This window comes from Poromitra crassiceps (assembly GCF_964638095.1).
Source record: "Poromitra crassiceps genome assembly, chromosome: 4".
NCBI classification, from domain to species: Eukaryota; Metazoa; Chordata; class Actinopteri; order Beryciformes; family Melamphaidae; genus Poromitra; species Poromitra crassiceps.
In genome coordinates, this window is record NC_139626.1 from 2294242 (window position 1) to 2321741 (window position 27500).

A 27500-nucleotide genomic window follows, 5' to 3' on the forward strand; every position below is an offset into this window, starting at 1 on the left:
TTCCGACATCTCCATTCACTCCAATGGACCAGTTTTTTCCAGGAAGTAGAAAGTGGAACTCTTGAGTAAAAAAAGCAGCACCGTCAAGTTGCAGCAAAATAGACAGTTTGTGTTGTACTTTGAAAGGGTTTTTCATCCCTTGAATCAAATTGTACATGATCAGATTTATTTTAGCATGCAAAAGTAGAGCGAGACCCATTCCTGGCTGTTCATTGGCTAATGAGTCTCACATTTTGGTCCTCCGCTGATGCCACTCTCTTACTAGAGGACACTATACCCGCCTTATATCCGCTGGAGCTCATTCTTTTCACCGCCATTTCCCTTTCCCCTGCAGGAAGTACAGACGGGCAGGTGGGAGCATTCGCAAATTGCGGGAGCCAACGCGTCTGTTTTAAGAGCCTGCTATAAGTCACGCTGCTTTGACTTAATAATAACACACATACAAACACACACACACACACACACACACACACACACACACACACACACACACACACAAACAGTACATGCACACACAAACACACACACACACACACACACACACACACACACACACACACACAAACAGTACATGCACACACAAACACACACACACACACACACACACACACACACACACACAAACAGTACATGCACACACACACACACACACACACACACACACACACACACACACACACACACACACACAAACAGTACATGCACACACACACACACACACACACACACACACACACACACAAACAGTACATGCACACACAAAGTGTAACAGTAGGACTGACCGTGTCTCCTATCTTGAGTCCGGAGCAGGACTTGAGGCCGGGGATGAGCTCTCCGTTCAGACAGGTGGCGTTGAAGGACAGGGACAGCTCCTCCGGGACGCCCAGCAGCTCCAGCTCCACTTTGGAGCGGATTTTCTGACAACACCCACAGAGGAAGACAATGGCAGGAAACACACACACACACACAGACACAGACACACACACAGACACACACACACACACACACACACACACACACACACACACACACACACACACACTGAGTTTTGGTTTTGTTGCTTAAGTCACAAGTCAGCCTGAAGTGAACTCAATCTGATTGCAAAGATGAACACATTACCGTCTGTTTTTTACTTTTATTGTCACTTCACTATAAATGAAGAAATGATAAGAATTGGACCTCATTTTCAAGTCTCCATATCATGAGTCAAAGTCCATTTCCAAGTCAAGTCTAAGTCATTTCCCTCTCTTCCAATTTCTCCTCATGAAAGTTGATTCCCCATCTGTAAGTATGTATATTCATGTAGGTGCTACAAATAGATGTTCTGCTGATAGATGTTCTGATGTTGTGCAAGAAGTACTGGATAGGTACAACACACTACTTCTAGTCTAGCTCATCCACCCACTCTTCACATCATAATAATAAAAAAATATGTAATACCTCAATATAAGGAAAGAACCACATTTGAGATAGTTGAGTCACCCACGTTTGGTCAGGTTCACACCTTGGCCTCGCCACTGTCTATGACTCACAGACACTGTGGGCGTGTTTCAACAAACACATGTGATCGTGTCATCTCCCCAAACTGTCTAGCCTAGTGTGTGTGTGTGTGTGTGTGTGTGTGTGTGTGTGTGTGTGTGTGTGTGTGTGTGTGTCTGTGTGTGTGTGTGTGTGTGTGATGTGTGTGTGTGTGTGTGTGTGTGTGTGTGTGTGTGTGTGTGATGTGTGTGTGTGCGTGCGTGTGTGTGTGATGTGTGTGTGATGTGTGTGTGTGTGTGTGTGTGTGTGTGTGTGTGTGTGTGTGTGTGTGTGCGTGCGTGCGTGCGTGCGTGCATGTGTGTGTGTGATGTGTGTGTGTGCGTGCGTGCGTGCGTGCGTGCGTGCGTGCGTGCGTGCGTGTGTGTGTGTGTGTGTGTGCGTGCGTGTGCGTGTGCGCGAGTGTCTGTGTTGATGTCAGACTATGTGCGTAACACTCACAGCGTAGGCCTTCAGTATAAGCTGGATAACATTGCCCGAGTCATTGGACAGCGTTCCCACCGCAGTGCCAGGAATCAGCTCACTGTAGTTCTACAAGGAGGAAACACAGTAGCCTACTCTCAGTACACTCAGTAGGAAATGTATCTTTATGCTACTGTAGGGCTATAAGACATGTACAAAATATCATGATTTATATGGATTATTTTGGTGGATACTGCGTGCATTTGAGTTATTCCATTAGTCAAAATTACCATATCATCAGTTATATGTTACATCCCCTTTGGAGTAACAACTGCCAGATATTGTAATAACTTGTGAAAATGTAATAGATGTCCCTCTACACTGGTCAAAAAATTTAATAAAACCTGTTGATGTAATACATTTAATCAAATTATTACATAGAGCAATTAACATGTTCAAAATGTTACACCGCTTATGAAGAAAGAAATGCCAGATGATGTAATAACATCATAATAATAATAATAATAACATAACAATTATTACATTATCCTCGATCCTTTATCCAGTATTACATTTTGTAGGTTTCTCCATGGAAACTGGAGAAGGTACCAATAGAAAAGTTGGCAATAGTTGTTACTCTGATCATATAGCGTCAGTATGGAGCACATTGGTTGTATTATAGACGTTTTTGATAACTGCTTGAGAGTTGTACTTAACCTTGAGAGCTGTACTTCGCACACAAAGAGCAGAATAGCACAATGAAAACAGCGAAATAATTGATTTCATTCACTCAGTTGCTGTGACCACAGTTGGTTACACCACCAAAATGTTTCCTACATGGGAAAGACTGAGTTTGTATCTTGAGAGGATATGTCTAAGCCTTGCCTAGTCTGAACACTGTATCTCTGTGCTTCTTACCATTAGTGATTCATTTGGAATTTCCATTCTTCCAATGCTGAATCCAAACTCTGAGGCATTAACACCAATGTGGTTTGGAATACCCCAGCCAGGGCGAGGTTACTAAAGATTCTGATTTGTGTGTTTTTGAGTTTCAGGTTGAGTTTCAGTTCACACCGGTAAGACTTGTGTGCATGTATCGGAATCCTCAAATATAACATTTTTCAGCTGGCTCTTAAAAGCATGTTCTGCTCACCATAAACCAACTAAGCTCTGATCCTCATTATGAGAAACCCTTACAATTTCAGTTTCTGCCTTTTTATGGTTTTGGTTTTTACATGAATGGACTCAAATGTTTTCCTCATGTCTGAAGTTTAGCCTCAGTTGTATTCAACTATGATGAAATTGGTCTATGCACATTCACCATGTTCAGTGTGTTGACTTCAATGCTGCTGACCTGGTACAGAGGGACCACAGGGTTGGTGACAGCAAAGATGAGGTTGATGTTGTTCTCCGACATCTTTTCCGTGATCAGAGCTAGAGATGGGTAGTCCTACGGGGTCATACGGGACGCTTGATTAGCACAGGAAAATGCACACACACACACACACACACACACACACACACACACACACACACACACACACACACAGATTCCGTGTTCCAGTTGTACTGGGAACTAGGGATTTACAAGTTGAACTGGGATTTCCTGCTCTTAACTCGGGGGAACCTCACCAGCCCCGACCTCAAAATCCAAGATGGCGCAGGCGTATCTACGCTCCAACAGTAGTGAAAGCTGCAGTAATACACTATTTATTAGCACCTCTGTCTCATTTGTGTCTCATTAAATCACTTATTAATTGTTGGTCAGTTTCTACTGTCTGTTTCTACCCAGCCATTCACACTGCCGCCATCTTCTTCTCTGCCACAAGATCAAGGACCACAATGGAAACAAGTCTGAGACTTGATTGTGCTTTATTGTGTTTATGTGTTATCCTTGTCAATTTTTAAAGCTATGATGTATTTTGTATTGCTTTTTCTATTGCTGAATCAAATCAAATCAAATCAAATGAAATTGTACACACAGTACTGTGTAACTTCTAACTGTGGACACGTTGCTACGGTGTTTGTATGCGCAAAATAACGTGTAATGCATTGTTATCAATTGATATTGCTAACAATGGCTAGCCTGGCTAGAGCTAACCCTGGCTGGTTTTTGGACTGTTTTACTGGAATGCGGTCAACTCGGGTGTGGTGTCATTCAGCTGGGAAATTCCTAGTTCCCAGTGCAACTGGAAAGCAGCATGAAATGTTCCCGTGCACGCCCATGCCCACTGGGAAAGTAAAATGGAAGCCTTGTCATATTGTCCGTGTGCCCACCCACACACCCGCCCTCATTGACCATGGTGGTAGACATGCTGTACATATTGTCAGTGTTGAGGTGGCACTGACCATGGTGGTAGACATGCTGTACATATTGTCAGTGTTGAGGTGGCACTGACCATGGTGGTAGACATGCTGTACATATTGTCAGTGTTGAGGTGGCACTGGCCGTCGTTGGGCTGTACGATCCCAGCCAGGCGTCCATCCAGAGCCACGTGCGTCTTGGCGTCCGAGGTGAAGATCAGGAGGTGGGAGGCATCGGGACGCCAGCCGATCCGCTCCTGGTTCCCATTAAACCACAAAGCACAGGAAGGAAGGAAGGAAGGCTTATGAATTCATTGGAGGACACATTTTTGATTTGCTATTTGTTTAATCTAAGCACCAAAGCACGTTGCCATTCGCTTCAATTCAATTTAAGATTCTCTCTTAATTTTATCTAGAATGTAAGTTATGTGTATGCGTGTGTGTGATTTGAAGTGTGTGTGTGTGTGTGTGTGTGTGTGTGTGTGTGTGTGTGTGTGTGTGTGTGTGTGTGTGTGTGTGTGTGTGTGTGTGTGTGTGTGTGTGTGTCTGTCTGTCTGTCTGTCTGTCTGTCTCTCCACCTTGCAGACGGCAGCCTGGATGATGGCGTCGAAGCCCCCCTCTGGAGCATCTCGGTTCCTGGACACGATCTGCTTCTTCACCTCCTCGGTGAAGCGGCCCACCTCCTCCGTCAGAGACAGCACGTGCTTGTAGCCGAACTGGGGCAGACAGGTGGTGTTGATGCTGTCAATCAAACAGCGATGAATGTCAGGTGATCAGTCAGCAGCACCAATGTCATATCTGCCTGTTTGTCTATCTAAACATCCATCCATAGGCGAAATCCAGGAATTTGTACACATAGACTAGAACGCGTCACCTCCAAACTGACTGATGCCGCTCATGAACAGAAATTATTGAATACATCCTACTTAATGATGTATTATTGATGATGTTGTTAAAGGAACATTTTTAACAAAAATCAGGTTATGTCATAGTGTTTCAAAATGTCTTTTTACTTGACTAACTACCTTGCAAAGCAATTGTTTTGTTTGTACTGTATAGTCTTATTATACTTTACAAGATGTAATTATCAGGTTTTGGCTGCATCCATTTGGATTGTTAAATTACATAAAGTCACCAACCGCACAGATGGAGCATGACAGCTCTGCGTTACGCTGTTTTTGATTGGATAGATACAGTCGGTCTGTGTGGGAACGCCCACAAAATGTCACTACGGCTGGAAACCCCCCCATATATCTCAATGGGCTGACTCACCAAAGACTCACGGTGCTGCGGCTCTAAACTGCAGGATTGGGGATTCTAGAGCAGGTACATCCCCAATCTTGTCCGCCTGGGCTGGGCTAGCAGCTAAATGCTAATTATGCTGAATGGGGAGAACAGGATTTCCCCCATGCTGACCCATTGACCACGCGTCTATGACGAGACACCACCTGAATCTATTTTGCGTCTCACCAGAAAACAGTTAGGGGGAAACCGCGAAACAGGACCTGTACAGAGCATTTCTGAATGGGTCCACACAAAACTAATATTTAGAATTTTGCTCTAGCAGCTGGATATAGAACATTGTGTTCTCTCTCCAAAGACTTCCATTGGGTTAAACAAGGTTCTACTGTACTGGCAATGTACACCCCCCTCCTCTCTCTCCCTGCCAGTACTTTGTATTAAGGATCAAAACCTCCCCCTTGTCTTATCTCTCACCCAGACATTCCTGTGGATGGGAGCACAGCAGAAAGTGTAAGTGTGAGAGGGCGGGGTTAACTCTCAGCTGGCATGTGAGGGGGCGGGGTTATCTCTCAGCTGGCATCGCCACACCCTAAAACTCCAAGTGGATCACCTGGGCCTGATTCAGAGGAGCTGACTAAGCACTGGAGTGGATTACCTGGGCCTGATTCAGAGGAGCTGACTAAGCACTGGGCAGCCACTGTAAAGCCTTTAACAAGTGCTGTGACTCTAAGAGCTGCCAGCATTTAGACAACACCGGATTTAGAGGTGCGCTCCAAAAGATGACATCATCCGCCTGCCTAATGAAGCTATTTCCTGCATGCAGACATAAACACATACAGAAATCATCACTAATGGCAGGTTAGTTAAACACTGTTCAATTTGAATTTGACAGGGACATTTCATACGTGTGGGAAGGGTTAGAATTTACAATACAGTGGGATCTGGCTTCACTTTAGTAATGTCTCCATTTTGTAATACAAGTTTATGGGGCAAGGAAGCGGACTCATCAATTCCTTGTCATTAAGTATGCTAACATTTTATTTGTTTTATAGGTTTATGGATTATTGAATTATGAGTCTTTGAATTAACGTCAAACGTCAAGTTGACATGACAGGTTGACTCGAGCACAGAAACCAGGTACAGTACCTAGATTGTCCATTGTAGAGTAAAGCGTCCAAACACCACAAGCTGGTGGCATAATTACACTGTAGACTAAGACAATGACACATCAATCCATGAGGGTGCCAAGACGTACTTGACTGATTCCACCAGTGTTTTACCTGTAGCAGGGGTTCTTCATGAGTGTTTTACCTGTAGCAGGGGTTCTTCATGAGTGTTTTACCTGTAGCAGGGGTTCTTCACCAGTGTTTTACCTGTAGCCGGGGTTCTTCACGAGTGTTTTACCTGTAGCAGGGATTCTTCACCAGTGTTTTACCTGTAGCAGGGGTTCTTCACAAGTGTTTTACCTGTAGCAGGGGTTCTTCACCAGTGTTTTACCTGTAGCAGGGGTTCTTCATGAGTGTTTTACCTGTAGCAGGGGTTCTTCATGAGTGTTTTACCTGTAGCAGGGGTTCTTCACCAGTGTTTTACCTGTAGCCGGGGTTCTTCACGAGTGTTTTACCTGTAGCAGGGGTTCTTCACCAGTGTTTTACCTGTAGCCGGGGTTCTTCACGAGTGTTTTACCTGTAGCAGGGGTTCTTCACCAGTGTTTTACCTGTAGCAGGGGTTCTTCACCAGTGTTTTACCTGTAGCAGGGGTTCTTCACCAGTGTTTTACCTGTAGCAGGGGTTCTTCACCAGTGTTTTACCTGTAGCAGGGATTCTTCACCAGTGTTTTACCTGTAGCAGGGGTTCTTCACAAGTGTTTTACCTGTAGCAGGGGTTCTTCACGAGTGTTTTACCTGTAGCAGGGGTTCTTCACCAGTGTTTTACCTGTAGCAGGGGTTCTTCACAAGTGTTTTACCTGTAGCAGGGGTTCTTCACCAGTGTTTTACCTGTAGCAGGGGTTCTTCACAAGTGTTTTACCTGTAGCAGGGGTTCTTCACCAGTGTTTTACCTGTAGCAGGGGTTCTTCACCAGTGTTTTACCTGTAGCAGGGGTTCTTCACCAGTGTTTTACCTGTAGCCGGGGTTCTTCATGAGTGTTTTACCTGTAGCAGGGGTTCTTCACCAGTGTTTTACCTGTAGCAGGGGTTCTTCACCAGTGTTTTACCTGTAGCAGGGGTTCTTCACCAGTGTTTTACCTGTAGCAGGGGTTCTTCACCAGTGTTTTACCTGTAGCCGGGGTTCTTCATGAGTGTTTTACCTGTAGCAGGGGTTCTTCACCAGTGTTTTACCTGTAGCCGGGGTTCTTCACGAGTGTTTTACCTGTAGCAGGGGTTCTTCACCAGTGTTTTACCTGTAGCCGGGGTTCTTCACGAGTGTTTTACCTGTAGCAGGGGTTCTTCACCAGTGTTTTACCTGTAGCAGGGGTTCTTCACCAGTGTTTTACCTGTAGCAGGGGTTCTTCACAAGTGTTTTACCTGTAGCAGGGGTTCTTCACCAGTGTTTTACCTGTAGCAGGGGTTCTTCACCAGTGTTTTACCTGTAGCAGGGGTTCTTCACAAGTGTTTTACCTGTAGCAGGGGTTCTTCACCAGTGTTTTACCTGTAGCAGGGGTTCTTCACAAGTGTTTTACCTGTAGCAGGGGTTCTTCACGAGTGTTATACCTGTAGCAGGGGTTCTTCACCAGTGTTTTACCTGTAGCAGGGGTTCTTCACGAGTGTTATACCTGTAGCAGGGGTTCTTCACCAGTGTTTTACCTGTAGCAGGGGTTCTTCACGAGTGTTATACCTGTAGCAGGGGTTCTTCACAAGTGTTTTACCTGTAGCAGGGGTTCTTCACCAGTGTTTTACCTGTAGCAGGGGTTCTTCACAAGTGTTTTACCTGTAGCAGGGGTTCTTCACAAGTGTTTTACCTGTAGCAGGGGTTCTTCACCAGTGTTTTACCTGTAGCAGGGGTTCTTCACAAGTGTTTTACCTGTAGCAGGGGTTCTTCACGAGTGTTATACCTGTAGCAGGGGTTCTTCACCAGTGTTTTACCTGTAGCAGGGGTTCTTCACGAGTGTTATACCTGTAGCAGGGGTTCTTCACAAGTGTTTTACCTGTAGCAGGGGTTCTTCACCAGTGTTTTACCTGTAGCAGGGGTTCTTCACAAGTGTTTTACCTGTAGCAGGGGTTCTTCACAAGTGTTTTACCTGTAGCAGGGGTTCTTCACAAGTGTTTTACCTGTAGCAGGGGTTCTTCACCAGTGTTTTACCTGTAGCAGGGGTTCTTCACAAGTGTTTTACCTGTAGCAGGGGTTCTTCACAAGTGTTTTATACCTGTAGCAGGGGTTCTTCACGAGTTTTATACCTGTAGCAGGGGTTCTTCACGAGTTTTATACCTGTAGCAGGGGTTCTTCACAAGTGTTTTACCTGTAGCAGGGGTTCTTCACGAGTTTTATACCTGTAGCAGGGGTTCTTCACGAGTTTTATACCTGTAGCAGGGGTTCTTCACAAGTGTTTTATACCTGTAGCAGGGGTTCTTCACGAGTTTTATACCTGTAGCAGGGGTTCTTCACGAGTTTTATACCTGTAGCAGGGGTTCTTCACGAGTTTTATACCTGTAGCAGGGGTTCTTCACGAGTTTTATACCTGTAGCAGGGGTTCTTCACAAGTGTTTTATACCTGTAGCAGGGGTTCTTCACGAGTTTTATACCTGTAGCAGGGGTTCTTCACGAGTTTTATACCTGTAGCAGGGGTTCTTCACGAGTTTTATACCTGTAGCAGGGGTTCTTCACAAGTGTTTTACCTGTAGCAGGGGTTATTCACGGCCTCTTTGGGGGAAATGTACATGTAAGGTGAGAGGGGCTTGTCCACAAAGGCCCCAAAGCCCATGCGCAGGTTGCTGGTGGTGCGGTTCATGGCCTCAGCCAGGCCCTTGCCCAGGGTCCTCAGGCGGAACAGGTCGTCATTCATGGAGAAGGAGAGGTCCATGAGGTAGTAGAGATCCACGGGATAGTCCTCCACCTGACGCACCTTCACTGTGAAGCGCTTGGAGTCATCTGAGAGAGGGGAAGAAGGAATGGGTGGTCTTATTTGGCAAACAGATGCCATTGAAATGCCAAAAGAAACGCTGTCTGCTCTAATATCAGCTTTTGTTCCATAAAGGGTTCATGCTACACTTGAATTTAGATGAAAACAAGTTGCCCTGTTGAGCGAGCCTGCGAGAAACCATCAAATCTGGTGGTCTGACGTTCCTGTTCGAATGTAACTCCAGTTTGAATCTAAACAAACCCTCCCTTATCTTCAGCGTGTTATAAACTTCATGTCCAGCCTCAGATGGAGTGGCCCACCTGGTCGTAGGGTGATGTGGAGTCTCTGGGGCTGGATCTGGGTGACGTCCTGCGTGGCCCCCGCTGCCTTGTTGCTGAGCGGCCGGTCCTCTATCACCTGCAGTTTGCTGCTGGGAGACTCCAGACCTGACGGAGCGCAGCCCACCGCCACCAGGTTGCTCTTCAGGTCACAACGGGACACGCCGGCAACCCCCTGCCCAAACTCCTGAAGTAACAACCAGGACATTTTCACAGCAAAGCACTGTCAGTTTGACTTTGAAGTGTTCTAACGTGGCCATTTTGTCCATCTTCAACCAGCTTTGTATCATTACAAAATCAATGCAATAGTGATAGTGACAGCAATAGTGAGTGATACCATGGCAAATCTGCTCAATCATGACATCATGATGACATCATTTGGATCAGGAAGTTCTGCCAATGAACGCGGAGCTCTCGGTCCAGACAAGATAGTGGGAAGTTAAACAGTATACTTCCTGCCTTTTAGACACAAAATGGCTGCTGTGAAAAAGGCCTATTACTTTGCTGAAGCAGAACCTGAACTCTGAGTCTGGGAATGCTGTACCACCCTGCACCAGCCACATTGCCTAAATGAAGTGAAGTGGAAAAGGAGCCCACCTCTTGGAAGCACCAGGCACAGCTGGGGTGCACAGCCAGACATTGCTTGCATGTACTGGCCCCTCTGGAGGTGCAGACGTTGGAACCTGGAACCAGAGTGAAGTTATTCTTCCAAAAACTATCCTTCATTAACTGCAGTCAGTCAGTGTGTCAGTGTTACTCAATTCTGAGCTTATTTTAACCTCGTCATACTTTGTGTTTAATACCTCCTATGATCTCACTTTCATATTCCTATAGGGAACATAAAGTTTGGTTGTCTTTCTATATTTTTTCTTCACAAGGGGAGCTCATAACACAGATAAAAACTTGGAACAAGAATATACAATAAAATGAGTTATCACAAAGCAATTAAAATGGATGAGTAGCAAAACTATGACCATTCAGAAATGCTTACCGTATGCACTAAAGTCTTTATGTTGGGACTCTTTAGGCTATAACATCAGTTGGAGTTATTTAAATTGACCCCCCCCCCCCCCCCCGCCCCCAACACACACACACACACACACACACACACACACACACACACACACACACACACACACACACACGTGGATTACTCACTGACGATTTGGCAGTAGACACGACTCACGACTCACGAAACCACTAATACAGGGGTTCCCAAATGTTTTGCTGTCCAGACCAGGACCCCCCAAAACTAGATAGCCTACACATTAGGGGCCACCGAGCCTGATCAATTTGATATACTTTTGTTATTCCCACCGAAATATGAAAATATTTTAGTAGCTGGATATGACTTTACGCGGTAGCCTACAGTTACACCTATTCTGTAGGCACTAATAGGCAGACAGTGAACCATGATCTTTCACTTAGTAGGGAGTGAACTGATTGCATCTGATGAACTCAGACCTCTTGTCCTCACTTGGGGACACCTAAGCTACAATTTTGTCGTAGTAGAAGAAGAAAAATCTACTTCCTGTCAATACAAGATGGCTAGCATATCAACCAAATCCTATTTTTTTATTTCATTTTATTTTTGCACAGCCATGATAGGCATTCAAATAAAGAGAAATACTTTATTAGCCTACAAGTTGGTGGCTTTATTGTGTTAACAGAAAGATTGCACCAGTGACCTTATGTGAGGACATACTTTTTTTTACTATTTTCTAATTACTTTTTTATTTTTTATTAGTAGCCTACTTAGTTTTCCGAAGTAATCCCAAATAGCAAAGATAATTCAAAAATTCAAAAAGATTATCCCTTTAGCTGGGAACCCATCAAGCAAACCACTCACTTTGGGAACCATTGGCCAATTTAGTAGGTTATAATAGAAGTATATTCCCCGGGACATCAGGTGGTCAGGGGCCAGCGGGGGGTCCATCATTTACTTTTTTGTATAGGCTGTATCCTTGAAATGATCAGGGTTTAAAAATCTGGGTAGGGTTCAAAACTAAAATGTTCCCTATGAGTGTAAAATATTCCGTTGTCCTGTGCGTTCTGCAACCTACAGTGATCGATATGAGCAAAGCATGAAAACGTTAAACAGTATATAAACTTACCACAAATGGCTGTTATTCCAGTAGAAATCAACATGCATATCCGCAATATCCTTTGCGCGTAGAGAGTACCCATGCTGCGGGCACCCTGCGAGCTCTCTGGGAAATACAGCCTAACTCTAACAAGTACAACTCTAAAAGAACTTGGAAAAAACGTTCTTCATCTTCAATCGACACAACTCCAAATAGAGTCAAATCCTCTAGCCGCCCCCCGCCCCCCCGCCTCCTTCACGGCTCTCATCGCTCTACCATTAAGTGGAGTGGGCGGGGTCTCGTCACGGCTCTCATCGCTGTACAATTAAGTGGAGTGGGCGGGGTCTCCTTCACGGCTCTCATCGGGAGTGGGCGGGACCATTAAGTGGAGTGGGCGGGGACAGTGACAATGAGGTGGTGTCAAGTGCAGCATCCACTGCAGTTTTGTTGTTTTACCATCACACAAGCTAAAGTATCATTCAAAGATGTATTAAGTTTGATGATAAACGAGACTATGTGGACAACTCATTTTTTTAAATAATAGCCTAATAATCACCATCATAAACGTCAGAGCCTTACCCAACTTCCACAAACCGAACATAATACATTCCTATATACTGTATAGCCTAATATTCCTATAGGGGCTTGTGATGTGGCTGCAGTAGTCTGCTCAATAGAGAAGTTAGCACACTTAAATGTATTTCATTACATTTCAATTGCAGTTTAATGATTATAAATGTTTTATTCTGTTTATTAATCTTGTCAGTTATAGAAAGTCATGTTAAACTTGACCGTAAATAAATTACTTGTAAAATTATTTCGCTCCAAACATGCCTTCTCTTCTGATCTTATGTTTATGGGACAGTCAGTAACTTGTCTGATGTGTTATTAAAGTGTTCCCAAATATATTCGTCCAAGGTTGTGAACTATTTAGCTGGTTCCATGCATGCAGCTGAGAGCGTGAAGAGTAACTTTATCGTTCACTGCCCTCTACTGGTGACCATAAGGACTACAGCATCGTCGGGTCATGGCAGCTTACTGGTGGCACCCGTGCAATAAAATCATGCTGCTTAATGATCAGAACCTCGATATGCCACACCTGTCTGGTGGATGGATTGTCTTGGCAAAATTGAAGTGCTCGCTACCATGGAATGAAAACCAATTTGTGACTGAAATTTGATATAGAAATAAATAAGCCTTTCGTGTGTATAGAAACTAAGTCAAATCTTTTATTTAATCTCATGAAAAATGAGCAAAAACAAGTGTTGCATTTATATTCTTGTTTCAGTGTACAAATTACATTTACACATTATACATAACGTACATACCGTAAATAACTCCAGAAAGAAGCTTAACCCAAAAGTCACAACATAAACCAGTTGTAATGCATTTAGCATGTTTTCACAAATGGACAAATAGAACACAACAAAATAATTGTAGATCCATGAACAAAAACCTGTCTGCCCTCCAGAACTAGCCTAGGTAAACCCAGCCCCCACGTGACCTGCTCTCTCAGTTCCCAGTGACTGAGAGTAGGTCACGTGGAGGCTGGGTTTACCCAGGCTACTCCAGAACTACATACATTTGGGCCGTCCCTTTACAATAAAAATTTAAACGATGAGGAACTGAACCTCTCAATGATTTTAAGGTGAATGGAGGCTTACATCAGGGAGGTTTGGCAAAAATACAAACTAAAAAGAGCAGATCAGAGTTTAGGAGCCATGAAGAAGAAGAAGCATGGTGAAGCATGGTGCTGAACAGAGCATGGTCATACAAGCACTCCGCTTTCACAGACTCCTGTGTAACCAGTACGCCATACTGTTGGAAACTGTCTCAGGTCTGTCACTGTAGGTATGCTGTTGACAGTGGATGATTTCTTCTGCTGGGTCGCAGCTGATTAGGAGTTGTGGTTGGTTGTGACCATTTGAGGGGAAAGGCCCACACAGTTTCACTTGCCCCTGGAAATGAGACAAATTGTCAAATGGCAAATATATGTAAAGGGATCATTTACAGCGAGCTGGTCATTATTGGAAAACAATAGGGATGCACCGATATGAAAATCTTTGGCCGATACCGATAACCAATATTTATCATTGCCGTTATGGCCGATAACCGATATGTACCAATGTTGATGTGATCTGTATAAAAACACATTTCTATGATAATACAATTTGGTACATAGTGAAGAACACATGTAAACACTGAATTTGAGAAAAGTTATGCATTTCTTTATTTCCAAAACATTTGGAAAAGTCCATAAACCATAGATTTACTGCATTGTTTCCTCTCAATGTGAACATTTCGGCTGATATCGATAACCGACATTATGGCTTTTCACACTACACTTAGCCGGGGTTAAGTCAGTTTCTTAGCCCAGGGCTAAGAAAGCTGTTAGCCCAGGGTTAAGAAAGCTTTCACACTTGAACAATCCTGGCCCACTCCAAAGTGGGCTAACCCCGACTTCAGCCGTGGCTAAGCTGGCCCTGCTCTGGAGGGCCAGGGCTATCCCTGACTTTTCAGGGGTAACCCTGGCTTTCCATCTAAACACACAGGGCTAAAATGTGCCAGTGTGAAATGGGGCCAGAGACGGGGCCAAGGAAACAGTGAGACACACAAAATGTCATGACTTTTCCAAAACTTTCAAGGATTTTCCTAATCCCATGACTTTTCCAGAACTGGAAAACGATACTTTGAAATTCCATGACTTTTCCATGATTTCATGACTGTGGGAACCCTGGTATGAACACCGAAAAGACGGGGGATGTGTGTGTGTGTGTGGCACGGTTTTGTCTACCTGTAGACGCCCACCACTATAGCATGGTCTCTCTCATAGGGCTCTAGTGTGAGCTGCTCCTGTGGCTTCATGTTTTCAGATCTCATCTTCTTCACTTCGGAGGCGAACACGGCTTCCGGAGCCGCCGTCGAGTCTATACAGTTGGCCTGGAGAAAGACAGACGAGAAGAAATCGAACACTTAACGATAGGACTTATGCACGCGTCCAAATCGCAGCAGATTGGACACTGCACTCTCAGGTTCCCAGCAGCACACTCGCCATGAGTGAAGTCGGTTCTTGAGATATGCGAAGGTCACCCACACAGACACACGGTCCTGCATTTATAGTTAAAAATAGAACTCAGTCCTCCATCTTCAGACACATTGAAGAAAACAAGATTGGCAAATCGATGACTTTCCTCCAAAATTGCTACCTACAGCCAATACGGGTCAGGCCTTGATTTCAATATCATACAACTTTTATTCATGAAGACATGTCAACACATTGTCTCAGCTGTTTGGATTACATTTCTGTCATTTGCAGACATAACTTTTATGACTTTGCGTGTCTGTTTGGACCTAGTTATGTTAAAAGTTTAACAAGAAGAAATACGGTAATTATTTTTTACTTCATAAAGGTGTCTAAGGATGGAGGATAACTTCCTGGTGTGGTGGCCATCACTGTACCTTGATGGAGATGACGTAGTGTCCCCCGTTCTTCAGGAAGTTGTGAGCATTTAACGCAACAATCCTCGTCTGGTCAGGCTGGGCAACATCAGCAAAGATGACGTCCACCATTCCTAAATCCAAAGAGACAGGTTAACACCCACACCATGCTTTACGTCTTAACACCCACACCATGCTTTTGGACCACCTGTGTATCATTTGACATCTGAAGATAGCTAGTGAGACAACTAGTTGGTGAACATTTGGGTGTCTACTGCAATCATTGCACTGCATTTCAGTTCTCAGCCCTGGTAGCTTTTACTTTGGGCTTCTTTATCTCGCTCAACACAGCACATGTAATTTAAATTACTAAAAAATGAACAGTTACAAATCAAAATTTTACCACACGGGTCAATCAATCTGATCAAAACACTGGCTCAGTGGACTTACTTAAAATTAGCCTTACTGGGGGGTCCGAAAGATAGCTAGTGAGTGACAGCATCTGTCATCTGCCAACCACCATCCGCTTTTTCCCCTCAGCAATTTTGTGTCTAAAAGGCAGGAAGTAACACAGGTGCAACCAAAACATTAACGAGGGCCCCGGCGCTGAAACGCCTAAATGGATTGGAAGTTTAAAACCCTCATTAATGTTTTGCCTGCACCTGTGTTACTTCCTGCCTTTTAGATACAAAATGGCTGCTGGTGAAAAAGGTCAATGCCGTTTTTCCTGATGTGGCTAGTTGCTACCTACCAACCAACATGCGGTATTTGTGTGGGTGACGTGCATCTTCGATGATGGGAATGATGTTGGTTCGTTTCTTTGCCACGTTGAGAAGGTCACGGCCTGACCGGTGGGAAAACTCCACAGCATAGACCAGCCCTTCCTGTCCACATGTCAAAGACACAGGGTTACATTTCAGATTTGATCATCAGTTCTCTTTAATTAGTCAGCTCCAACAGCTCAAAATGTGTCTTATCGGCTGGTCAGAGGCATAACTTGATGAAAATGTACTGACCGGTCCAACAATGTCTGACACGTGGGACACTGTGGTCCCAGAGGCAGCTCCCAGGTACATGACCTTTGACCCAGGCTTAATATGGATCTGGTCTACACCTCCCAAGATGGCTGCCGCCAGCTTAGAACGGAATGGATTCCAGGTCCTGTATTCAATCTTAGTCTCTCCTTCCTGACAACAACAAAGAAAACAAGCAGTGAATCTACACGTTTGTGTGTCAAATTGCAAGTAGTAACCCGATAAACACCAATTTAATCAAGTCAACTTAAGACAAACAAACAAATCAAGGAACATGTGGCAAACGCAACAGTTAAGTCCAGGTGTTGGATTCAGTAGCATTACATCTAATAATGGTGTGTTAGCAGAACTTAGCTCTTTGCTCTAGCACTGTACCACTACCACCATCATGCTGTTGTCAACTAGAATCTCACCTCCACATTGATCCTCTTCTCTCCATAGACGGACTCTCCCACCACCATGTTCCTGGTCACCAGGGCATCCTCCTTCCCCCTGCAGATGAACACTCCTGAGGAGACAGAACATGTGTCGGTGCCTTGTGGGCTCCACATTTCTGTTTCTGCTACATTGCTGGAGATAATAAACCCAAGCAGTTTCAAAAAGCCAAATTTAAGACCTTTTATTAACAATTCTACCTGAAACTGGATTTAAGAACGGTTTAAAAACGAATGGTTTTCAAATATCAACCAGCCTATTCTAATTGCATATCTGATTGAACTACGGTAATGTAAGTTGTGAAACTATATAGGCATAATATGAAAAAGGACAGTAGGAAATTAATGAAGGCAAAAGTCCAACTATATTCATAACCAGATGCGATACCTATCGTACTACTGCCCTGTTCAGGATTAATCTGAGGTCACTTTCACATATAAGCTGTTTGGTCCGCTTTAAACGAACCAGAGTTCATTTCCTCGGATAGTCCACTTGGTTTGGGGTGATGTGAAAGCCCAAACGAACTCTGGTCCACTTGAAAACGTAGGTCTTGGTTCCCTGAGCGTTTCGTTTGTGGCGTGAAAGCAAACCGGATCAAACACACGAGCAAGGCAGTGCATCATGGGTAGAAGGAACCAAAACAAACACTGCAGTGCGCATAGTACTGTACACGTGTGCACACCGCGTGACGTACAAAACACTGCAGTGTGCATAGTACTGTACACGTGTGCACACCGCGTGACGTACGTCGTCATCTGTGTAACAACACTTTGTTGTCTCTCATCAGGGCTCGTCTCATCTGCAGAATGAAATGTTCAACAGCTCGCTGCCTCATCTGCTGCTCATATTGGGCATTCTTGTAAAATATTGATTTGATAGTAACACCTAGGGCTGTGCGATTTTGCCTAAAACTAAAATTGACGATTTTTTCTCTCAAAACCCGATTTTCGATTTCGATTTCGATTTATTATACTATTATACTTCTCTAAACATTTGTTGCCCTGCAGAGCTCTTTTCCCCCCTTTTTTCCATAATTGACAATTTACGCTTTTACTCTGAAGGTAGAACAACTCAACTTCCTGTTTTAGCTTGCCGCTGCTATGCTTAACTTCCTGGCTGTTGCTTGCTAACTTGACACTGGTGGATTTGCGTGTTCCTCGGTGAGATAATTATATTAGTGTCTAAGCGACCACCCGTGCTCGGAGTTATATCTGTACTAGAATAACACAAAGTCACAACAGGAATGCGTGGAACTGCGATAGCAGTTAGGGGGAAATTCAGACACACAGGGTCCAGGGACAGGTGAGTCAGCTGAGGCAGCCATGAATACAGCCAATCTATCAGTACTCGGTGGCCTCACGTGTTGTTTTGTTATTATGTGAACTGTAAAGGCAACGTTTCATCGTCCGGTGATAATGTCTGTGTTCGTGTGCGCGCGTGAGTGTGTTGTGGCAATCGTTATCTTGTAGGCTACAGCCGGCAGTGCAACAAGCTGCTTTTTGGTCGGAGGTGTTGAAATAAGTCCATTGTGCTGCTGTTTTTAGTAGCAGTATCACAGCCTCTAGAGAGACTTTACAGCGGTGAGAATGGACAAGTAGCAGCATGCGTACATGATAGAGAGCCGCCCTGCGTAACGTACTTACCCTAGTTAAAGTGAAAATTAAATTTAAAAAAAAAAAAAAAAAAACGATTTTACGATTTTCATTTTTTTAACATCGTCCTAACTAATTAATTCGATTACGATTCAAAATCGATTAATCGCACAGCCCTAGTAACACCAAAGTAAAACCAGAAATCCCAATATTGCAGGTGGAGTTGCTCCATGGTTTGTGTTTTGCGGATTCACTTGTGTTGTTCAGTCAGCCCCTCAGCCAGGCAAGAAGCCTGCTGGAGAGAGGAGAGATTTCCCTTCTCTATTCTGTCCAATAGACGAGTGACCGTTTTGACCACGTGACATTGTTCAGAAAGTTTGGTGCGCTTGACAAATTGCTGTGTGAAAGCGAACCGAACCAAATGAAAAATGCAGCAATGTTGTAACTTCACCCCCCCCCCCTGAATTGCACCGAGTCCAACAGCTTATATGTGAAAGCAACCTAAGAGTGCAGTGCAAAGAAATCTGGTGAAAAACACAAGACCTACAACTAGACTTACAATACACAAGACAACAAACATGAATAGCTCTTTAGAATGATACTAACCTTCGTGTCTGTGGGGCTCCACCACCACCTTCCTCCCTGCTCCGAAGCCCCCCCTGCCCCCTCTCGGGGCGCCCCTTCCACCCCCCCGCCCTCTGAATCCACCCTCCGGGGACCTGAACCCTCCACCACCACCTAAAAGACACAGACAAAGGGGTGATTTATTTTCTTGGCCCTGTGATCGAGTGTGGTGCAATGTGGTGACAAAACTAGAAATTGTTCTGCCGTGATATGATAATATCATAATAATAATAATACATTGAGTTTACAGTGATTTTGGTACTCAAAGTCACTTTACACACACAATAAAATAATTTAATAGGCACAAAATAGAATAAGAACATAGCATAGTAAGTAATAACACTAAAACATAAGAAAGTATGTAATTTAAAACTGGTGTCATGAGATTGAGGGGAGGATGATGTTTGGCAGGTGAAAGCGAGTTTGAAGAGGTGGGTCTTGAGGGCCTGTTCTCCATCTGTCCTCACCTCTTCCTCTGAATCCTCCTCTCCCTCCCCGGTCACCGAATCCTCCTCTGCCTCCACGGTCACCAAATCCTCCTCTGCCTCCACGGTCACCAAATCCTCCTCTGCCTCCCCGGTCACCAAATCCTCCTCTCCCCCCGCGAAACCCTCCTCTTCCACCCCGGTCCCCACGAGGACTGAACTCTGCAGCAGAAACACAGGACAAAGAAGAAAGAAGTTAGACCTGACATACCGTACAATCAACGCTGGATTTGCTCATATTTAACAATAGTGGGTGGCACCTTGATTGCTTGTTTGTTTTCCTACAATTATTTAGGGGGGGGGGGGGGGGGGGATTGATCTTAAAATGGGGATTCCTCCCATGAACCCATTTCACTGCAACTGTTTTGAGGGGGTAAAAGCAGGAAATAAAGCAGGTACAACCAATCCCATTACTTCTGGTTAGATTCTGTTTAGGTGTTCCAGTGCCAGGGCCCTCATTAATGTTATTGGTTACACCTGCTTTACCACCTCAAAAGGTTGCTGTGAAAAGAGCCTATTCATAGTTTTCAAGGGGCGTTACGTGCTGCCGGGAACGCCCACCTGACGGTCAAAAAAAAACTTCTTCATTCCGCTGCCCGCCGAGTCGACTAGTTTCTCACGCTGTGTTTGTTCAGCCAAAATGCCGGATACCTGTTGTGCTATCAGTTGCACTAACCGATGAGGAGACACGCCTGGCTTGTGCTTTTACAGAATCCCGTCGGAGAAAGAAAACTCAGACAGGAGGAGGTTGTGGATTTGTGTGATTAGACGTGGTTCAGTCGCTGGGGAGGGCAAATGGCTTTTTTTCTACCATCAAAGTACACACGTTTTTGCGGCCAACATTTCATCAAAGGTAAGCTCAAGTAACGTTAACGGGGTATTTTAATCATTATTGTAACGTTACTTGAGCTTACCTTTGATGAAATGTTGGCCGCAAAGACGTGTGTACAAACGGCTGAACAAACACAGCGTGAGAAACTAGTCGACTCGGCTGGCAGCGGAATGAACAAGTTTTTTTTTGACCGTCAGGTGGGCGTTCCCGGCAGCACGTAACACCCCTTGAAAGCTATGAATAGGCTCATTTCACTGCAACCTTTTGAGGTGGTAAAGCAGGAAGTATAAAGCTGGAACACCTAAACAGAATGGAAGCATAATTAATGGTATTCGTATCAGCTGCTTTACTTCCTGCTTTTACCACCTCAAAACATTTGCTGTGAAATGGGTCCGTTCCCTTCAAATGACATCAGACATATTCAATGAAACCCCACGTAACACTTTCAGTACAGACTTAACAAAATATTTTGTACGATCAACTGATCTAAAACACTACTATAGACGGTTTTAACTTGACAACAATAACAACCATCACAACCCACCTGAATATCCGGTTTACTTCCTGTATACAGTAGCTGAGCGCAGGCTGATATTCGGCTCATATTAAATGTTAACGTTAGGTCGTGTCTCCGACAGACACATTAACAAGTTAGCCTAGTTCGGTCTTTATGTATTGTAGTAGTTAGTAGTTGTTGTTGTTGTTGATAGTTGCCATAACAACCACCCCTGTCGGAAAGACATGCACACGCTGGGTAGGAAGCGTTGTTCGGTCCGTGGAGCTAGCCTGAGAGGCTAATAAAAGCTACATGTTACAGAGTAAGCTGACTATCAGTACGTTATTGCATGCATAGGCCTATCTTTACATAGCAAAAATAAAAAATTGAAATAGAAGTAGGCTATGTCAGTGTTTTCCCCTGAATAGCTGAGAAAGTGGACACTGTCAATAGTTAGCACTGTGAAGCTGATACAATTCAGGTGGTGGTAAATGCAACATTTAAGGATGCCAACCGCCATAAAACACAGAAGAATAAGCTGAGAAAAAAGTTAATGCTGTGGGGTTGCAGCTGATCAAAACCGTCTATATGGTAGGAATAACTCAAAACACTCAACTATATCTATGGTAGGAAATGACTTATTTTTATCAAAACAATAACACGGCGGCTCATGGCATAATTACCAATGAGCTGATAGTCTAAACCAGGGGTTCACAAATCTGAAAATCTTGCCGCCCCCCTGCGGACCCCCTGGAGGCCCCGCAACCGCTGTTGAAGACCAATGGTCTATCTATGCTGAATGCGTAGTACGCTCGGCCTCGCTCAGACGCTGCACTAACAACACATGGAGACTTGTCCCGTGAACATGGTTAAACCATACTTGTTGAAATATGAAATATTAATCAATAATAGACCTCTGATAATGTTGCAAGTCTAGGTAGATTAGCAATTCAATAGGACAGCTCAACACGTGTGTTACCGACATGTGGGCTCTGAACTGCTAGTGCTAACGTAAGTGCTAACTAGCAGATTGGCTAACACGCTGCAGCACCACAAGGAAGTACAGAGGTAGCCCCGTTGGGACTCTTTCTGCTAGCTATGCTAATGCTAGCTAGTACAGAGGTAACGTTAATATTACCTGGTCTCATAATTAGCTGCTGAACACGCTGTTATTTCTGGAAGATATCGCTGCTCTCCTCTTCCCTTCTCTTCACGCGCTGCTCCCCGGCTGTTGGGCTGTTGCTGCTCTGAAGAACTCCACTTCCTGTGCCTCCACGTGGCTTTCTTCTTTTAGGTTCATTTGCGGAAGTTGCGGTTGGCAAACAACGAATTGGTGCATTACCGCCATCAACTGGGATGACATGTGGATAGTGCAGTGCCCGTTCACCCCAAATTCACTCACTCCTGGGTCACTAAATCAATTAGTAGAAGAATCTACTAATTCTAATTAGTTCTAACAAAACAGTGGTTGCAACACGTTTTGTCCATACTGCATTTATTTTGAAGAGTGTGTCATGCATTCGTTGGCATAGTTTAGTTTTTATTTTGAAACAGGCCCACGGGATGTCCTTCTGCACCTCGCTGTGTCTCGGGCTTGACAGTGGAGCGGAGAGCGGAATCACAGAAGAATGAGGGTGAGTAAAATATATGTGGAGTGAAAGAATGCACAAATCAATGGATGGATGCATAAATGTAGTCAATGCCACTCATAAATTGTATACTGTTTTGTATGTCCTTACTGTTTTTAGCCATTTACTTTTTAAAATATGTCACCGTAAATATTGTAAATATTACTCTCTTTTAGGATTGGTATGACGTGTATAATTGTATTATCTCTTTCTATGTTTTTCTTTATGTCCAATTGTTTTCTATTTGCCTTTTATGCTGCCTCTTGGCCAGGTCATTGTAAATGAGAACTGGTTCTCAATTGACCTACCTGGTTAAATAAATAAAATACCGGTAAATAAATAAAATAAATAAAATACATAAAATAAATAAAATAAATAAAATAAATAAAATAAATAAAATAAATAAAATAAATAAAATAAATAAAATAATACCTTACTTTTACTAGTAGGCTACAGCACCCCCCCCCCCCCCCCAGGCTACAGCACCCCCCCCGTTTCCTCCCAAATCCCATGCACTATTAGCCTGGCCCATGCGATACCTCTGTGGCCTAAAATAATTTATTTTAAATGTTACTAGAATTCCACCAAAACGAATGGATGGATGAATGTGGACTGCTAATGTTTTAATGTGCTTTAAGCTGCCTGATAACAGCTAGCCAGATAGCAGCTAGCCAGATAACAGACACCTTGCACAACAACCACAATTTCTCATACAGCTTCCTGGTTGTAGTGCCATTTATTACCACCAGATGTCGCCATGCCTACACTTACAGAACACTTGTAAAATTGGACTTTAGAATTAGCTTTGACATGGAGAACTGACTTTGGCTTGTAAGAACGTGTGTATATTGCAATTCATTGTCATCTTCAGAAAAATTCATTTATATTATTTTCCACATAACATATTTTGAAATTTGTGAAAGCAGATGTTAGTGTACACACTGTTGCATCTGCTTTTTTGAATCTTAATCGTTGTATCAGACTCCCTCTGGGTTTCTCTCAGCTCAGCATACATTCAGGCAGTGTCTCGTCATAGACGTGTGGTCAATGGGTCAGCATGGGGGAAATCCTCCCGTTCTCCCCATTCAGCATCGTTATCATTTAGCTGCTAGCCCAGCCCAGGCAGACAGGATCGGGGATTCAACCCCCGCAGTAAATTCACATCTGAACAGACGTCTATGTACCTGCTCTTGAATCCCTAATCCTGTAGTGTAGAGCCGCAGCACCTTCTGCTGGTGAGTCAGCCCATTGAGATATAGGCTATGGGGGGGGTTTCCCCCACTGTCCTACTGACACAACGATGCCGGAAACTTACGTTTCGTGGGCGTTCCCACACAGGCCGACTATATGTAAAAGACGTTAACTCAGATTCTCACCATATGCTATATATGCTGCCCAGAGCAGCGCCAGTCTCAATGCTTTTCTCTTTTTTTTTTAATACTTTTGAACCACCCAAGCTCATGGCCCTCCCTGGCAGGTGATTGGCACAGCCACCCTCCTCACCCTGTGACATGTCACTATATCACGTCAAGCGGCATGCCAGGGACCTCATTCTCGCTGCATTCAGCCCACCTGTGCTGTAGCTTGACATTTATCTGACCTTACGGTTATTCTGCTAGCTTTACCGGAGTTACTTTTTACTAGAGCCAAACTTCGTCTCAACTGCTCATCCAAAGGATAAAGCGTACGGGTAGCCTTGCTCGAGCTTCGAGTTTTTCTACTCTGGTACCTGCTCCAGCTATCGGCTTCGCCTTCCGCTGAGCGACGGAGAATGGCTCCTTCTAAGATAAGTTAGCATCTTAGCTTTACCGGCTCTGAGCCGAGGACACACTTTTACTAGCCTTCCATCCTGTTCTCGGCTGTGTGTCCTTTCCTGGTTGAGCCTCCCGATCAATCCAGACGTGGTATTTCGATATAGAAATAAGATGTCTAACAATGAGAGAGGTAAGGAGAAGAAATCGTGCGGCCAGTGCAAACAGGATGTTCGACGATGACTACCACCTTTCCTGTGTGTTTTGCCTGGGCGAAGAGCACGTGGAGCTAGCATTAGCGGACCCCGCCTACTGCTTCCCCTGCGCCGCTCTCCTTCCCGCCACCCTTCACCACAGTGTCTTCATCTTTCAAGCCAATCACCTGCCAGGGAGGGCCCAGATGAGCCAATCACCTGCCAGGGAGGGCCCAGATGAGCCAATCACCTGCCAGGGAGGGCCCAGATGAGCCAATCACCTGCCAGGGAGGGGCCAGATGAGCCAATCACCTGCCAGGGAGGGCCCAGATGAGCCAATCACCTGCCAGGGAGGGCCCAGATGAGCCAATCACCTGCCAGGGAGGGGCCAGATGAGCTTGTGTGGTTCAAAAGTCTCTTTAACAAAAAGAGAAAAGCAGTCAGACTGGCGCTGCTCTGAGTAGCTTATAGCATAATGGTGAGAGTCCTCGTTCTCACTCGTAAAACCTGGGTTATAGGATAACCCGAACATTTCCATTTTAACACGTTCACTGCCAATGACGTATTAATACGTCAAAAATAATCCAACGGTTGACTGCCAATGACGTATTAACACGTTAATTGCCAAGAACGAGTTGAGTCGTCAAAAAAATGATTTTTTTTTTTTTGACCGTGGGATGTGCATCTAACCCTTTTACATCTCTTATATAATTATTGGAGCCACCGAACGTTTACAACCCATTCCACCGACCCACTAAGTGGCAACAGTGCTCTCCTGACTAGAGGAAGGCAAGCATTTTTTTAACTTGTCACGCCATTCTCACCCCAGCCATTCTCATGAAAATGGATGGGGGAAAACGCTTTCGTTTTCGCGCTGATTGCTGGCGATGCGGGATTGCAAATTTACATAATAGATTACATGTGGAACACACTTTGAAACACGCAGCATAAATATGACCAGAATCGCAAAAGCTTCTCTCAACCAAAACTCCAAGAGAGCGAGTCCATCCCGACTTCCTCAAACAGCGGCCGCGCAGCCACAGGCACAGGACAGCAGCAAAGCACTGTCAGACTGGTGACAAGCTTGTGACGGCCGCTGCAGCCAAGAAGAACGCCCACGGAGGGAGGAGTTGAAGCAACTCTCCCTCTCGCTCTCTCCCTCTCTCTCTCTCTCTCTCTCGCTCTCTCTCTCTCCCTCCCTCCCTCTCTCTCTCTCTCTCTCTCTCCCTCTCCCCCTCTCACTAGGATTAAACCTAGTGCGTCTCCCTCCCGAGAGGGAGGGAGAGAGAGAGAGAGGGAGGGAGAGCGAGAGGGAGGGAGAGAGAGAGAGAGAGAGAGAGAGAGGGAGGGAGAGCGAGAGGAAGGGAGAGAGAGAGAGAGAGAGAGAGCGAGAGGGGGAGGGAGAGAGAGAGAGAGAGAGCCAAAAATGAATGGTTAAAGTGACTGTGTTCTATCGAATTTCACAAAAAGCCGTTTATCTCTGAATATTTTTTCTGACGCTAAAACCATGCTGTATTCAACTGCTAATGCTTACATAACTACTAACTCTACAAACTAACTCTTTTAGACAGAGAAAGTACACATTCTATTAGTACTTTTGAGATATTGTATGTTCACAAACTCCAAGCAGAAAAGAATCCTCGGCTCTTGTAAAATGAGCCACAATCCTCAAAAAACGGCTTGGCAGAAGCTACCTACAGCAAGAAAAAAACGGCTGGCAGTCAATGTGTTAATACGTCAAAAAAATGATTTTTTTTTTTTTGACCGTGGGATGTGCATCTAACCCTTTTACATCTCTTATATAATTATTGGAGCCACCGAACGTTTACAACCCATTCCACCGAGCCACTAAGTGGCGACAGTGCTCTCCTGACTAGAGGAAGGCAAGCAAAAAGCAGCCATTCTCATGAAAATGGATGGGGGAAAACGCTTTCGTTTTCGCGCTGATTGCTGGCGATGCGGGATTGCAAATTTGCATAATAGATTACAGGTGGAACACACTTTGAAACACGCAGCATAAATATGACCAGAATCGCAAAAGCTTCTCTCAACCAAAACTCCAAGAAGCGAGCGAGTCCATCCAGACTTCCTCAAACAGCGGCCGCGCAGACAGGCAGCAGCAGCAGCAAAGCAGTGAGACTGGTGACAAGCTTGTGACGGCCGCTGCAGCCAAGAAGAACGCCCACGGAGGGAGGAGTTGGAAGCAGAGGGGGGTTTCCTGCTGTTATGGAGGAAATTACTGTTCAAAACTATTGTTTAGATGTTTGACGTCTTACTGATGCCAAAAATGAATGGTTAAAGTGACTGTTCTATCGAATTTCACAAAAAGCCGTTTATCTCTGAATAATTTTTCTGACGCTGAAACCATGCTGTATTCAACTGCTAATGCTTACATAACTACTAACTCTACAAACTAACTCTTTTAGACAGAGAAAGCACACATTCTATTAGTTCTTTTGAGATATTGTGTGTTCACAAAATCTTAGCAGAAAAGAATCCTCGGGTCTTGAAAGATGAGCCAGAATCCTCAAAAAACCCCTCTGGCAGAAGCTAACTACAGTAAAAAAAAAACGTCTGGCAGTGAATGTGTTAAAATGTCAACCTTTTATTCATTTGAAAGAACTGCGATGTAGCAAAGAGCCAGACCTCGCTGAGCATGAACCTGCATTTTTAAATGACCTTTATTTTGGACAAGCTTGTTTCATAGCAGGGCACTCTTGAAAATGAGGGCTTGCTCTCAAGAGGCTTCCCTGGGTAAATAAAGGCAATCAAATCAAATCAAATAATTTCACAGAGAGTATTGTTTGCATGGCAGTGAGATGTGAACAGCGCTGACGAACCACACGGGCCTCAAAGCAAACCACATGTAAACAGCACAGAATCACAAGAACCAGCCCAACGTCTGACAGACACCAACCCACTTCTCACCAGGAGACCATGGGCCCGTTCCAATACCCATACTTCCATACTATTTAGTAGGCAAAAAAAGAATTAGTATGTCCCAATACATAGTATGTCAGATGCAGTATGCCA

General features: G+C 44.4%; 2 protein-coding genes across 2 annotated transcripts in view; both read right to left on the reverse strand.

Annotated features, from left to right (window-relative positions):
- Positions 1 to 10600, reverse strand: part of LOC310774975 (integrin beta-3-like) — a gene marked incomplete at its 5' end in the record, with an annotated part of 34392 nt that extends 23792 nt beyond the window's left edge. Inside the window, 8 exons of the mRNA XM_083635061.1 lie at positions 783 to 917; positions 1978 to 2067; positions 3293 to 3388; positions 4338 to 4499; positions 4821 to 4983; positions 9313 to 9565; positions 9857 to 10061; positions 10472 to 10600. Of these exons, the coding sequence (XP_083491187.1) occupies positions 783 to 917; positions 1978 to 2067; positions 3293 to 3388; positions 4338 to 4499; positions 4821 to 4983; positions 9313 to 9565; positions 9857 to 10061; positions 10472 to 10600 (1233 nt within the window). The remainder of the gene's footprint in view (positions 1 to 782; positions 918 to 1977; positions 2068 to 3292; positions 3389 to 4337; positions 4500 to 4820; positions 4984 to 9312; positions 9566 to 9856; positions 10062 to 10471) is intronic.
- A 4148-nt stretch (positions 10601 to 14748) lies between these two features.
- On the reverse strand, positions 14749 to 22165 carry LOC310775069 (rRNA 2'-O-methyltransferase fibrillarin-like; the record flags this gene model as incomplete). Its single annotated transcript, XM_083635160.1, has 8 exons — positions 22033 to 22165; positions 19549 to 19728; positions 19064 to 19195; positions 16844 to 16938; positions 16413 to 16583; positions 16148 to 16280; positions 15418 to 15530; positions 14749 to 14898 (listed from the first exon to the last, which is right to left on the reverse strand). Exons 1-8 carry the CDS (start codon positions 22040 to 22042, stop codon positions 14749 to 14751), a joined length of 984 nt encoding a protein of 327 aa, XP_083491286.1. The 5' UTR covers positions 22043 to 22165.
- Positions 22166 to 27500: the final 5335 nt, after the last annotated feature.